The 13,532-nt window shown below is 44.4% G+C and overlaps 1 protein-coding gene across 1 annotated transcript in view; it reads right to left on the bottom strand.

The window, feature by feature from the left end:
• Positions 1-405: 405 nt before the first annotated feature.
• Positions 406-13,532, bottom strand: part of LOC308578078 (putative helicase senataxin) — a 287,528-nt gene continuing 274,401 nt past the window's right edge. Inside the window, exons 23-26 of the mRNA XM_081178360.1 lie at positions 6,071-6,169; positions 4,252-4,339; positions 1,917-2,070; positions 406-1,754 (exon numbers count right to left, since the gene is read on the bottom strand). Of these exons, the coding sequence (XP_081034486.1) occupies positions 1,729-1,754; positions 1,917-2,070; positions 4,252-4,339; positions 6,071-6,169 (367 nt within the window). The 3' untranslated portion in view covers positions 406-1,728. The remainder of the gene's footprint in view (positions 1,755-1,916; positions 2,071-4,251; positions 4,340-6,070; positions 6,170-13,532) is intronic.

Raw genomic sequence — 13,532 nt, 5'->3', positions numbered from 1 at the left:
CTGTTTGTGAATTTGTTTTGTGTGTGTAGATCAGTGCACGCTGACCAACGTGCAGTCTTCGCAGTAAGCCTCTATTCTGATGGCATGAGTAATCACGACAACCAGTAGATTCTTATCTGCTGCAGCCTTCATCCGCCCTCACAGCCATTGTAGCATACCATTATCATCCGCCTGTTCTGCCGTTGAGGACTTATTGGATCATTCTTTGTCTAGCTCCTTTCCTTTGACCTTACCGCCTTGGGTACAGCACACTAAACAGCTGTAAGGCCACTGAGGTTACTTCACAAGTTGGACACAAGAGAGAGCATGAGGGAAATAGCTGAAGGGAACTCCTCTCTATTAAAAATCATCTCTGAGGCCAACACACATACAATTCAGAAAAAGCAGAACATATTGTAAAAACAATTTGTATTTCATTACTTTCGGTTTTATTTTTCTCAAAAAATGTAAATGTACTTTTAAATTTACATTTCAGCTATTACACTGAAGAAGCAGACAGTTGTACCAAAATGTTAATGCTGCTCGAACACTTTGCTGAATAGCATTTTTTGATCTCCTGTTCTATGTGAAGGAAACCAAGAATTAACTGTCAGAGTAGTAGTAATAATAATGATTTGATTGATATACTGCCCTTTATCAAAAGATCTCAGGGCGATGTACATTAGAAACACATTCCAAAACATCAGTGATAATCATAACAACAGTCCTCTCCAGCCTGCAAACTTCTCCAACCAGATGCTGTCCAGACGTTTTGGACTACAACTCCCATCAGCCCCAGTCAGTGAAGGTTTTGCGCTCTCACATCAGTTTCAGCGTCATACAGCTGGCCAGGGCTGATGGGAATTGTAGTCCAAAATGTCTGGAAGGCACCAGGTTAGATTACAGTCTCTCCTGCCAAAGCTCATCTTGCCAGACTGCTGGATGTCAATTTGTCGGGGAGGCTGCAATGTGAGGATGCACTTGGCCCATGGCTCCTTGGCTCATAAGTGGCAGCAGATCCAATGCAAAAGGAAATCTTCATCTTTTACACTTGCAGAAATCTGCACAAATCACTTCTATGAAATGCCTGCTATGTTCCCTGTTGCAGCATTATGTACACAGTGCCTTCTTTTTAAATTATTATCTATAAATATTTTTATCATGTATACAAAAGAATAAAAATGTGAACTAAGAAATAAGTGGTGTCGCTCTCGCCAAATTAAATTTTAGGGCCAGAAAGAAATATGGCAGCAGGAACAACTTCAGCACTCACCCAGGCGTGCTGGCCCAATGAGGGCTGGACATGCTAACCTGAGACACCAGCAAGCCAAACTCTCATGGTGAGCTGTTTGCATGTGACAAGGCACATGTCAGGACACTCGCCCCAGGGGCATGTGATTTAACTGTGGCCACAGCCAGGCCTGTTTCACCTCTAAAAGATAAGTTTCTCTACATGCCGTACAAATATACACTACACCCAACATTTACAGTGTGTGATTTCTTGAAGTTTACAGCACAGGAAGCAGGCTGCCTAACTCTCCATGATATAGAAAACAATCACTCAAAATGCATTATTTTTCAGGCAGATGACCTTGCAATCCAGGAAAAGGCTGTGGAGCAAAGTACACCAGCAGCCACAATAAAAGGTTCTGCGTATATGGGAGGGACTGTGGGGCTACTGCATTGTCCTCTGTCGCTTGGCATCAAGGGGGGCCTAGATTTCCAGCAATTCATCTGAGGCCTTCACTTTCATTGCTGGATCTTTTGGCCAGCTCTTGGACAGGTTTAGCCTGTGTAGGAAAGAATGGCTTGAGGGAAGAGGAATCCTGAGATACTGGCAAGGGCCATGCCTCACTGTTTCCTGGAGCAGGAGCACCAGCTGAGTATTGCCAGGTATGTCGTCCAGGAGCTCCATGGAACTCAGATGCTGCACTCACCTGTCCTTGTTTGGCTCTGCTGGACTGCCATGGGCTTCAAGATCTTCTTAGCATCACTTGCATAGCAAGGAACATTGTATTTGGCACTGGAGGTCTTGATGATGGCACCTCTTTTCTGAGCATCTTGAATCAAAGCATTCCAATCTTCATTTTCCTACAATGGTTTTTATTTTATTTTAAGAAACAATAAATTATTAGGACAGGAGACTGGGCAGGTGCGGTAGTGACGGTTTATAAACAAGAGTTGGGAAAATTCATGGATTCGAAGTTAATCCTGCTGCCTCAAAGTAGAGGCTGTTGTAGCTTGCTCCCAGTTCTCTTTTCTTCGAAGGCAGGGACAGGAACCTGGTGACCAAATCAGTCCCCCCCCCCCAGCATTCCCAGTCAGCCCACCACCCTTCAACTTGTCAATCCCACCTGCTCCCTCTAAGGAGATTCTTCTAACTTCTGTTGCACTGCAGGAGAGGGCGAGTGTGATTGTGTGGGTCTCTGGCTCCATCTGCTTTTGGAGTATGCCTCTCAACAGCATTCCACAAGGAAAAATGGAGGAGACCTTAGCTTGAAAAAGACTGGCTAAATTAATCTGAAATACTAAAGACCACTAATAATGGGTGTCAGTAGAAATTAGGACACAGAACTTCCTTTGGATTGCACTCACTGGTAAACAGTGGCTTCTGAACACACAACAGAGAATCCCTCCAATTCATTTGTACATAGGCTACAATTATCCTTCCCTCCTCACTGCAGCTATAGAACCACCAGTGACAGAGAAACAAGTATTGTTTAATGCAAGTCCACTAACAACTCTGCCACTTTACAGGAGCAACAGCAAACCGTCATCACCAGGACTTCCAAATGGAGAAATCTGGATTGGAGGCCCTCTAGTGGCAAAGCCATTGCAGTACAAGACTGACAAAAGTGACCATAATAAGACTGAGTGCATACGTATGTGAGTGATTGTGATTTCACACAGAAAAGTGGCAGGATGGGAAAGAGGGTGCTGAGGTCTCCCCCACTCCACTTACTTTTCTCCCGACAGGGCTCACTCCCAGTCCAAGAGCCTGACTGGGAGAAAAGTGTCAGGATAGAGAAGAGTCTGATGGCGCAGAAGCAACTGGCATGGTAGAGAACCCGATCCCTTTCTCTGCTTGAAATAAACCCTCCCCACCACACAGTTTGGCATTTTAAAACACTGAGACGAGTGGAGAACTTCTGTGGCCCTCTATATGCTGCTTAACTACATCTCCCACCATCCCTTGACCATTGGCTATGCTGACTGTGGCTGATGGGAGTTGTACAACATCTGTAGGGCTGTAGGATTCCCAGTCCCTGCCCTTACAGCCTCTCACGAACAACCTTGGTGGATCAGATCAAATGATCCACCCCCTGAAGTGCTATGCTTGGTCTTGCATGAAAAATAGCAGTGGCGGGGAAGCTGTGTTGTTGGGTTCCAATTCCCACCAGCCCCAGCCAGCATAGCTAAAGGTCAGAAGACGGGAGTTGTAGTCCAGCAACACTGGGAGGCAGCAGAGCTTCCTTAGCTCTGGAATATAGTATTGCCAGTTTAAGCTCAATTGTGGAAAGACCTAAAGTAACCTAATAGTTTTATAATTTATGAAACCTGAGTTTCAGGTTCCTCTGGGCACCCACAAGCGACAGGGCCTTCTCAGTGGTGGCTCCCTCTTTGTGGAATGCCCTCCCTGGGGAGCTATGCCTTTCTCCCTCATCATTGCCTTTCAGGAGGCATTTGAAAACATGTTTGTTTAGCCAGGCACTTTTGGTGGTTGAAGAACACTGTTCCTAGCAATGCTGAGATCACTGGATGAGAGAAAGCCCCCCCCCCCCGATTTTTAATCGTAGCTGTTTTTAGAATGCTTTAACATTTATTCTGTGTGTGGCATGTTTACTACACTGGGCTCATTTGGGCAGAACATAAATTCAATAAATAAGCAAATGCTGCCCAATATTTTCCCTAACACTGCTGGTTCAAAATACATAATTACTTACGACACCTTTTGGCCAGCCTGATGCTTTCCAGATGTTTTGGACTACAACTCCCACTTGCCACAGCCAGCAGAGCCAACGTGTGCCCTCTTTTGCAAGTGTGGGCAGAGGGCCCAATCTATACAGGGTACTGTGCTCAGAAAATCCTGTGGGCACCCCTGAATCCTGTTATGCTCTCCTTCCAAACAACCCTTTGAAGTAGGCTTGATTTATAGCTTTTGGAGGTGATATGGGGAGTTTGTGTGTGTGTCTAAATCCAGGTGTCTTTGGGCCAAGCCCAGGACACCACCATTAACCCTCCACAAAGGTGTTTATTTCTTCTTCCACGTACCATGAGCGTTTGCAGGTGTCCAAGGATGAAGAGACTGTACTTGGCTCGGGTGATGGTGATATTCAATTGCTGCAGACTCTTCAGAAACCTAGTGTCAGGGAGAGGAAGACGGGAGAAGATTTAAGAACAGAAACCAGCACTTATAGAGAGCCTAAAGAGATCATTAGCAGCCTGTCGTCTGACAGCGAGTCAGAGGCGGGGGGGGGAGGAGGAGGAGCCTGGAACAAGTCATTCTGTACACAGAGGAAGTCAGGGGCGGGGTTTCCGCAGACTTGAATGCTGGGTAAAAATAAAGGGGGGGGGGAGCAGACGCGGCAACTGTGCCAAAGGGGTCAGACGTTAATTGAAACACTGGAGGTGTACTTTTGAACTTTGTCAATAAATCAAATAGATTGGAACTGGCCGTGAGCCCGGAGTTTTATCTATGCCGGCTTGACAGCATAAAGCCTCTGACACCTAGGGATGGGAAAAAACCCTGTATGTAAGGCTGGCTCAGGATGGGCAGCTATGTCCACAGTGCCCTACTAGCTACCACTGTGGGGTTCAACTAAATCCCTGTTTAAATTTCAAAGGCATTAAAAAAGTTTCAGGCATTCCCACCAAGGAGGAATAAATCTTAAAATCAGTCCATGCTCTGCTTTTGCAATTTCAGCTGCCCTCTACCCGCCACCATGTGGCTTCCAGGCGCAGACACCCCCACCACCATAAAAAAACACATGTGGAAAGGAAGTGGGCTGGTGGTGGAAAGCAGCTTCATTCCATGTCAGGACCTTCAGCTGCCTATCCAGCACAACCTGTTGGTGGAGTAATACTATTTGTTGTGATTCAGGTGACTTGAAAAACAGAAATGCATCATTAGCACAACAGTGAATTTTTTTCTCCTTCTAATCCCCCCCCAACTTTTAAATAAAATAATAAAAAGAAGTCCAACCCTGCTTGCCTGATTTCAGCCCCTTGTGAGTTATCCCTGACCTGCTCTCGACTCCCACCTTGACACTTGAACAGCAGTTCTTCTGGGGTGCATCTAAAAGCACTGGACCCATCGAAGCCAGGAGCCCTCTGATAGGGGCTCCCCATTTTGTGACCCATCTAAAGCTACAGAAGAGGAGAGGCAAGAGGGTGTCTGCACTCTGCCCTCCATTCTGCCCCAAAGCCCAATGCTTCCTTCTGGCCTTGCCAACCCCTCAACTTCCCTGCACCTCCCAGATATATAGTTCAGTTGTAAGCTGACAAAGTGCCCCTCACCTTCAACACACACTGCACCTCCACTTACAATATGAACTTTTGGCTTCAAGATCTGGCTTTTATTGTGTGCTACCCTAGGCTGCCATTAGGTTCCTTCCAGGCAGCTTGACAGAAGGGCACATACACACAGTTTTTGGGTTGTGGGACAGGCAGGCACTTTCACATCCTGCTATTTTTTTCTGGAAGAGCCAGAAGAGTTGCTACCACTGGTTAGAGGCCCCCTCTTCTCCCCCCCCCAGCTAGACACAGTGGAAGCCCCCTCCCAGATTCGCCAACATAAGGAATTGTCAATTCATTGGGATAAGGGAGGTGAAATGAGGAAGCTAACACAGCCTTGGCCCTGCCAGAGTGCCACACTTTGGGAACTCCTCTCATAAGATCCCTTATGGGCATCACAGGTGGTCAAGAGTGGAGTACAAGACCACCATAGGGGCTCCAACACCCCTTGTTCCAACCTTGAATTGTGGACAGTGGCCCACATACTTGACCACCCCAAGGATCACATCTTAAGTGTCAGAATTGCCAAGTTGAGGCACCTCAGTTGTCACCTCGCACTATGACAGCAAAGTCTTACCCAACTGATCCTTGCATGCTGTTCACTCGAACACAGGACACAATGATACAGTCCTTCTCACGGCCCTGGAACCCATCCACAAGGTCAACTTCCCCGACTCTGTAGAGAAAAGGAATGTCGTATGGTGCCATCCTAAATACACTTCTCTCTTTACCACCACCACTCATCCCCAAAAGAGAGGTGAAACTGATTGAGAAGGAAACAAGCCACACTTTTATGAAGTTAAAGAAAACTCCACGCTTCTTGTCTGAAATAGAAAACTATGTAAACAGTGAGAGAGCAAGCGAGGGAGCACATGGTAGATTGGAGAGATTGCTTGAGTCAGTAGGTGGGCTGTTGTGCCTCACTTTTCTCATATGTAAAATGGGAATATAACCTGTATTTTACACACTGCTGTTGCAAGAACAAATGAGATGGGGGGGGGTTGTGGGAATGTTAAGGATAGTAGGAAAGGATATATTGAATAAGTATTATCCTTCCTTCACTCATGCTAGTAAGTGATGTAGCAGAGCAGATTCCCCTCAATATACCTGGAAGCTAGCTTGCGGATTCGTTTGAAATACAAATTTTATTTATATCCCGCCCTCCCCAGCCAAAGCTGGGCTCAGGGCGGCTAACAACAATAAAATAATGCAACATTAGAAACCATTTCATTCTAAAATTAATTCAAATCAAGCCACTGGCAACCACTGGGCCAGGGCTCTGCGAAGATTGCCGAGGGAGGGAGTCAGGCTGTGCCCTGGCCAAAGGCCTGGTGGAACAGCTCTGTCTTGCAGGCCCTGCGGAAAGATGTCAAGTCCCGCAGGGCCCTAGTCTCTTGTGACAGAGCGTTCCACCAGATCGGAGCCACAGCTGAAAAAGCCCTGGCTCTAGTTGAGGCCAGCCTAACCTCTCTGTGGCCCGGGACCTCCAAGATGTTTTTGTTTGAAGACCGTAAGTTCCTCTGTGGGACATACCAGGAGAGACGGTCCCGTAGGTATGAGGGTCCTAGGCCGTATAGGGCTTTAAAGCTTAAAGCCAGCACCTTAAACCTGATCCTGTACTCCACCGGGAGCCAGTGCAGCTGGTATAGCACCGGGTGAATGTGATCTTGCAGCGAGGACCCTGTAAGGAGTCTCGCCGCGGCATTCTGCACCCACTGGAGTTTCTGGGTCAGTCTCAAGGGCAGCCCCACGTAAAGTGAGTTACAATAATCCAGTCTGGAGGTGACCGTCGCGTGGATCACAGTGGCTAGGTCAGGGAGAGAGAGGTAAGGAGCCAACTGCTTAGCTTGGTGGAGATGAAAAAATGCCGCCTTTGTTATAGCTGCAATCTGCACCTCCATGGAAAGGGAGGTGTCGGACTTCCGGGGACAGCGCCAGTGGCTAATGGCAGGAGCTCCTCTAAGCGGAGGAACTAGCTCCGTGAAAACTGGGTCGCCCACCACGGCGAAGGTGGGGACCCGTTAGAAATCTCAGGTGGAGGAAGCCTGGGAATGTGGGGGTTCGGCAGGGCACCTGGAGCGCCCCCTACTCGCGGGGAATCCTTTTTAAGGGCTCCGGAGCGAAGTGGGGTGAGAGGCGCGGTGCTGTGAACTGAATGCTACTTTCATGGAGTGAAGCCACACAGCCATTGCCGGGGAGCGCTGACCTTTTTCCTGTGGACATTTGGATCTAAAGTAACTACCTGTGAGTAAAGTGAAGAAATTGGACTTTAAACAAGCTGAATTTGGCCACGAACGGGGGAGGCGTAAAACAGGAAGTCCGCCTTCCTTTTTTTGTAAATAGTGGGAAGCAAGGAGTTTTAAACTAAAGCCTGAGAGACTGCTTTTGACATCTAAATCTTCAGTATAAAAATAGCGAACCCCCCTTGGTTGCAGGGGAAAAGGGGGGGGGGATTTTTGGACATTATTTGCCTGCAGAAAAAGAGGGTAAAAGTTAACTTTTCACCGCTCGGAACCTGGGAGCGGCAGCCATTAAAATAGCTGCATTGTGGAGCTCCGCATTGTCTGCGAATAGACCATTTGACTGTCAGTGAGTGAAACTTTGTTGCAATTATTTTCTCTTGGCTTAAAAGTTTCAACTATGTTTCTGAACTAAAGTTTGATATTAAATATACTGGCATAACTTGTTAGAGTAACTTTAAAGAGAAAAACAAAAAGAAAAGGATACTTTGGACTAATATAAGATAAACAAAAATTGCTTCCCTCTAGAGGAGGTTTTTGACACTGTCATAAGGAGTGGAATTTTTCCAGTTTTAAAGATAAAACTCTGGGACTGTATCTGACCTTGAGAAGCTTTGAGTGTTATGGCAGATGGAAAGGAAAAAATAGACTCATTACAGGAAAAGACAACTAGATCCGGCAGTGTTGGAATGAATCACGTCGGGGTCACCAAATGTTGGAATGAAACCACGACAGACGAGTAGCAGGTGTCATGAGAGAGGCTGTCTTTTATTGAATATTACAAACATTGCCACAGGTGTGCTTGTGGCTGATTGGTTGATACAAACACAAAGCAACTTGTTGCTGATTGGTTAACATAAGTACAAGGTGGGAATTACATGTGAACATTAATCACCGATAGATTAAAGGCTGGGAAACGAAGCTGGAACTAGACAGGCATGAAACCTCCTAATTAAATTATAACTGAAGATTGATATAGCATGATTAAAACAATTACTAATGATTGATCATAACATGAAAGAATATAATAAGTGAAGTCCGTAGATGTGGTCAGCTGTGCATTAAGTACAGGTCATAGTGTTTTTCATGAACTTAAGATGAACTGAGCAGTCTAGGGAAATGAGGGAATGTCTTGGTATTTAGAACAGGTTGTACAGTGTGTGCAGAAGCAGAGAAAAGCTTATAAGCGAGACTTCCCAGAATGCAAGAGAAAAGAAGCAAGAACTTCCCATAATACCACAGTTATGTGGAGAAGCAGAATTTCCCTTCACGGCAGGACCTTTCGGAGAGCTTCTACATCTGGCCCACCTGCTCCCTCTGCAGCTGTGTCAATGTATACCAAATCAAAAGGAGGAATGCCATCGGAAGAGGATTGGGCTCTTGTTTTAAGCAAAATTAACAATTCTTTGGAACAAATGAATAAAAAAATGGACCAAAATTCACAAAAATTGGACCAAAATACACAAAGTATAAAAAGCTTGGAACAAAAAGTTAATTCTAACACAGAAGCTATAGAGACACTAGTTAAGGAATCTAACTCAACTAGACAGACTGCAGAGGAAGCTAAGGAAAATATTGTTACTGTTGAAGCGGAAGTAGCACAATTGGAAATAGAGGTCCCAGATGTGTGGAAACAAGTACATGATCAGAAGCAGATAGAATCATAGAATCATAGAATCATAGAATCATAGAATCATAGAATCATAGAGTTGGAAGAGACCACAAGGGCCATCGAGTCCAACCCCCTGCCAAGCAGGAAACAGCATCAGAGCACTCCTGACATATGGTTGTCAAGCCTCTGCTTAAAGACCTCCAAAGAAGGAGACTCCACCACACTCCTTGGCAGCAAATTCCACTGTCGAACAGCTCTTACTGTCAGGAAGTTCTTCCTAATGTTTAGGTGGAATCTTCTTTCTTGTAGTTTGGATCCATTGCTCCGTGTCCGCTTCTCTGGAGCAGCAGAAAACAACCTTTCTCCCTCCTCTATGTGACATCCTTTTATATATTTGAACATGGCTATCATATCACCCCTTAACCTCCTCTTCTCCAGGATAAACATGCCCAGCTCCCTTAGCCGTTCCTCATAAGGCATCGTTTCCAGGCCTTTGACCAGTTTGGTTGCCCTCCTCTGGACACGTTCCAGTTTGTCAGTGTCCTTCTTGAATTGTGGTGCCCAGAACTGGACACAGTACTCCAGGTGTGGTCTGACCAGAGCAGAATACAGTGGCACTATTACTTCCCTTGATCTAGATGCTATACTCCTATTGATGCAGCCCAGAATTGCATTGGCGTTTTTAGCTGCCGCGTCACACTGTTGGCTCATGTCAAGTTTGTGGTCAACCAAGACTCCTAGATCCTTTTCACATGTACTGCTCTCAAGCCAGGTGTCACCCATCTTGTATTTGTGCCTCTCATTTTTTTTGCCCAAGTGCAATACTTTACATTTCTCCCTGTTAAAATTCATCTTGTTTGTTTTTGCCCAGTTCTCTAATCTGTCAAGGTCGTTTTGAAGTGTGATCCTGTCCTCTGGGGTGTTAGCCACCCCTCCCAGTTTGGTGTCATCTGCAAATTTGATCAGGATGCCCTTGAGTCCATCATCCAAGTCATTGATAAAGATGTTGAATAAGACCGGGCCCAAGACAGAACCCTGTGGCACCCCACTAGTCACTCTTCTCCAGGATGAAGAGGAACCATTGATGAGCACCCTTTGGGTTCGGTCAGTCAGCCAGTTACAAATCCACTGAGTGGTAGCATAGTCAAGACCGCATTTTACCAGCTTCTTTACAAGAATATCATGGGGCACCTTGTCAAATGCCTTGGTGAAATCAAGGTAGGCTACATCCACTGCGTTCCCTTCATCTACCAGGCTTGTAATTCTGTCCAAAAACGAGATCAGGTTAGTCTGACAGGACTTATTTTTCAGAAATCCATGCTGACTATTGGTGATCACAGCATTCCTTTCTAGGTGCTCACAGACTGTTTGCTTAATGATCTGCTCCAGAATCTTCCCTGGTATTGATGTCAGACTGACTGGGCGGTAATTATTTGGGTCCTCTCTTTTCCCCTTTTTGAAAATAGGGACAACATTTGCCCTCCTCCAGTCTGCCGGGACTTCGCCTGTTCTCCAGGAATTCTCAAAGATGACTGCCAGTGGTTCTGAGATCACATCTGCCAGTTCTTTTAATACTCTTGGATGCAGTTCATCTGGCCCTGGAGACTTGAATACATCTAAACTAGCCAAATATTCTTGCACTATCTCCTTAGTTATTCTGGGCTGTGTTTCCTTTGCTGAATCATTTGCTCCAAATTCTTCAGGTCGGGCATTGTTTTGTTTATCGGAGAAGACTGAGGCAAAGAAGGCATTGAGGAGTTCAGCCCTTTCTGTGTCCCCTGTTTGCATTTCACCATCTTCTCCTCTGAGTGACCCCACTGCTTCTTTGTTCTTCCTTTTGCTACGAACATACCCATAAAAGCCTTTTTTGTTGCTTTTAACCTCTCTAGCAAGCCTGAGTTCATTCTGTGCTTTAGCTTTTCTGACTTTGTGTCTACACGTGCTGGCTATTTGTTTGAATTCCTCTTTGGTGGTTTCCCCCCTTTCCATTTTTTGTACACATCCTTTTTTAATCTTAATTCAGTTATAAGTTCTTTAGATAGCCACCCTGGCTTCTTTAGGCACCTTCCATGTTTCCGTCTCATTGGTATTGCCTGACGTTGTGCTTTTACTATCTCCCTCTTAACAAACTCCCAGCCATCATGAACTCCCTTTCCTTTTAGTATTGCTGTCCATGGGATCTCACCCAGCACTTCCTAAGTTTTATGAAGTCGGCTTTCTTAAAGTCAAGAAATTGAGTCCTAGATGCTTTCTATGTTTGAGCTCAAGGAGAAACAGACAAATTTGAGAATTCGGGGAGTACCTGAACTAGAGAAAGACTCCTTGATAGACTTTCTTACAGAGGAATTTGCAGCCTTTCACCATTTAAGATTGTTGAACCCCCTTCGGAAGCAGGAGAAGTGGGGGAATTTTTTTTTTTTTTGGACTGCTTAAACCTGCAGAACTGAGTGTAAAGCAAAGTAACTTTCCACCGTCTTGATTCTGGAGCGGGGTGTCAGGACTGACTTTTTTTTTAAAAAAAAAGATATTTATTGAGTTTTCACAAATTATAAAATACAAACAAACACACACAAAGACAAACAAGTATAATTTCAAGTCCTTATTCTCCTAAACCTTACTTCGCCGACCTCCTCATACCTCCCCTTTCTGCATTCCAATCTCAAATATTTAGTTCAGCAAATCCTCACCCTTAATTTAATCTAATTGTAATCCTTTCTTTTCTTTTAACCTAATCTTTACAGCTGTAATCCGCTTACTTCTATAGCCGCAACATTTTAACACTCATTAATTTTACAATGTCTCTTAAGATAGATCTTAAATTTCTTCCAATCTTCTTCCGCCGTCTCTTTTCCCTGATCTCGGATTCTGCCAGTCATTTCAGCCAGTCCCATGTAGTCTATCACCTTCATCTGCCATTCTTCCAGAGTGGGTAGATCTTGTGTCTTCCAATACTTTGCGATGAGTATTCTTGCTGCTGTTGTAGCATACATAAAAAAAGTTCTGTCTTTCTTTGGCACCAATTGGCCGACAATGCCCAAGAGAAAGGCTTCTGGTTTCTTAAGGAAAGTACATTTAAGTACCTTTTTCATTTCATTATATATCATTTCCCAGAAAGCCTTAATCTTTGGGCACGTCCACCAAAGGTGATAGAAAGTACCTTCAGTTTCTTTACATTTCCAACATTTATTATCAGACAAATGGTAAATTTTTACAAGCTTGACTGGAGTCATGTACCACCTATACATCATTTTCATAATATTTTCCTTTAAGGCATTACATGCCGTAAATTTCATACCGGTGGTCCACAACTGTTCCCAGTCAGCAAACATGATGTTATGACCAATATCTTGTGCCCACTTTATCATAGCTGATTTCACTGTTTCATCTTGTGTATTCCATTTCAACAGCAAGTTGTACATTCTTGACAAGTTCTTAGTATTGGGTTCTAACAGTTCTGTTTCTAATTTTGATTTCTCCACCTGGAAGCCAATTTTCCTGTCCTGTTTGTAAACCTCCATTATTTGATAATAACGGAGCCAGTCTCGCACTTTAACTTTTAATTTCTCAAAACTCTGTAATTTCAATTTATCTCCTTCCTGTTCCAAAATTTCCCAATATTTCGGCCATTTGGCCTCCATATTGAGTTTTTTCACAGCCTTTGCCTCCATTGGCGACAACCACCTTGGGGTTTTATTTTCCAACAAATCTTTATATTTAATCCAAACATTATATAATGCTTTCCTAACAATATGATTTTTAAATGCTTTATGTGCTTTAACCTTGTCATACCATAGATATGCATGCCATCCAAATACGTTGTTAAAACCTTCCAAATCCAAAATGTCTGTGTTCTCAAGAAGTAGCCAATCTTTTAGCCAGCAAAAGGCTGCTGATTCATAGTAAAGTTTAAAGTCCGGCAGGGCAAATCCCCCTCTTTCCTTTACATCAGTTAAAATCTTGAACTTTATTCTGGGTTTCTTGCCCTGCCAGACAAACTTCGAAATATCTTTCTGCCACCTCTTAAAACAATCCATCTTGTCAGGACTGACTTTTTTTTGAAGCTCATTGACCAGAGACAAACGTTTTTGACAGATAGCTAAAAGAAGAGAAACATAGTGATCCCATTGTTCCCTTTCACATTTTAAAGGAACAAATATTGACAAAATAACTGAAAAAGGAAACTTTGT

Source organism: Podarcis bocagei, assembly GCF_964188305.1.
Source record: "Podarcis bocagei genome assembly, chromosome: W".
Classification (NCBI taxonomy): domain Eukaryota; kingdom Metazoa; phylum Chordata; class Lepidosauria; order Squamata; family Lacertidae; genus Podarcis; species Podarcis bocagei.
This window is presented reverse-complemented; position numbering and strand designations above follow the sequence as displayed.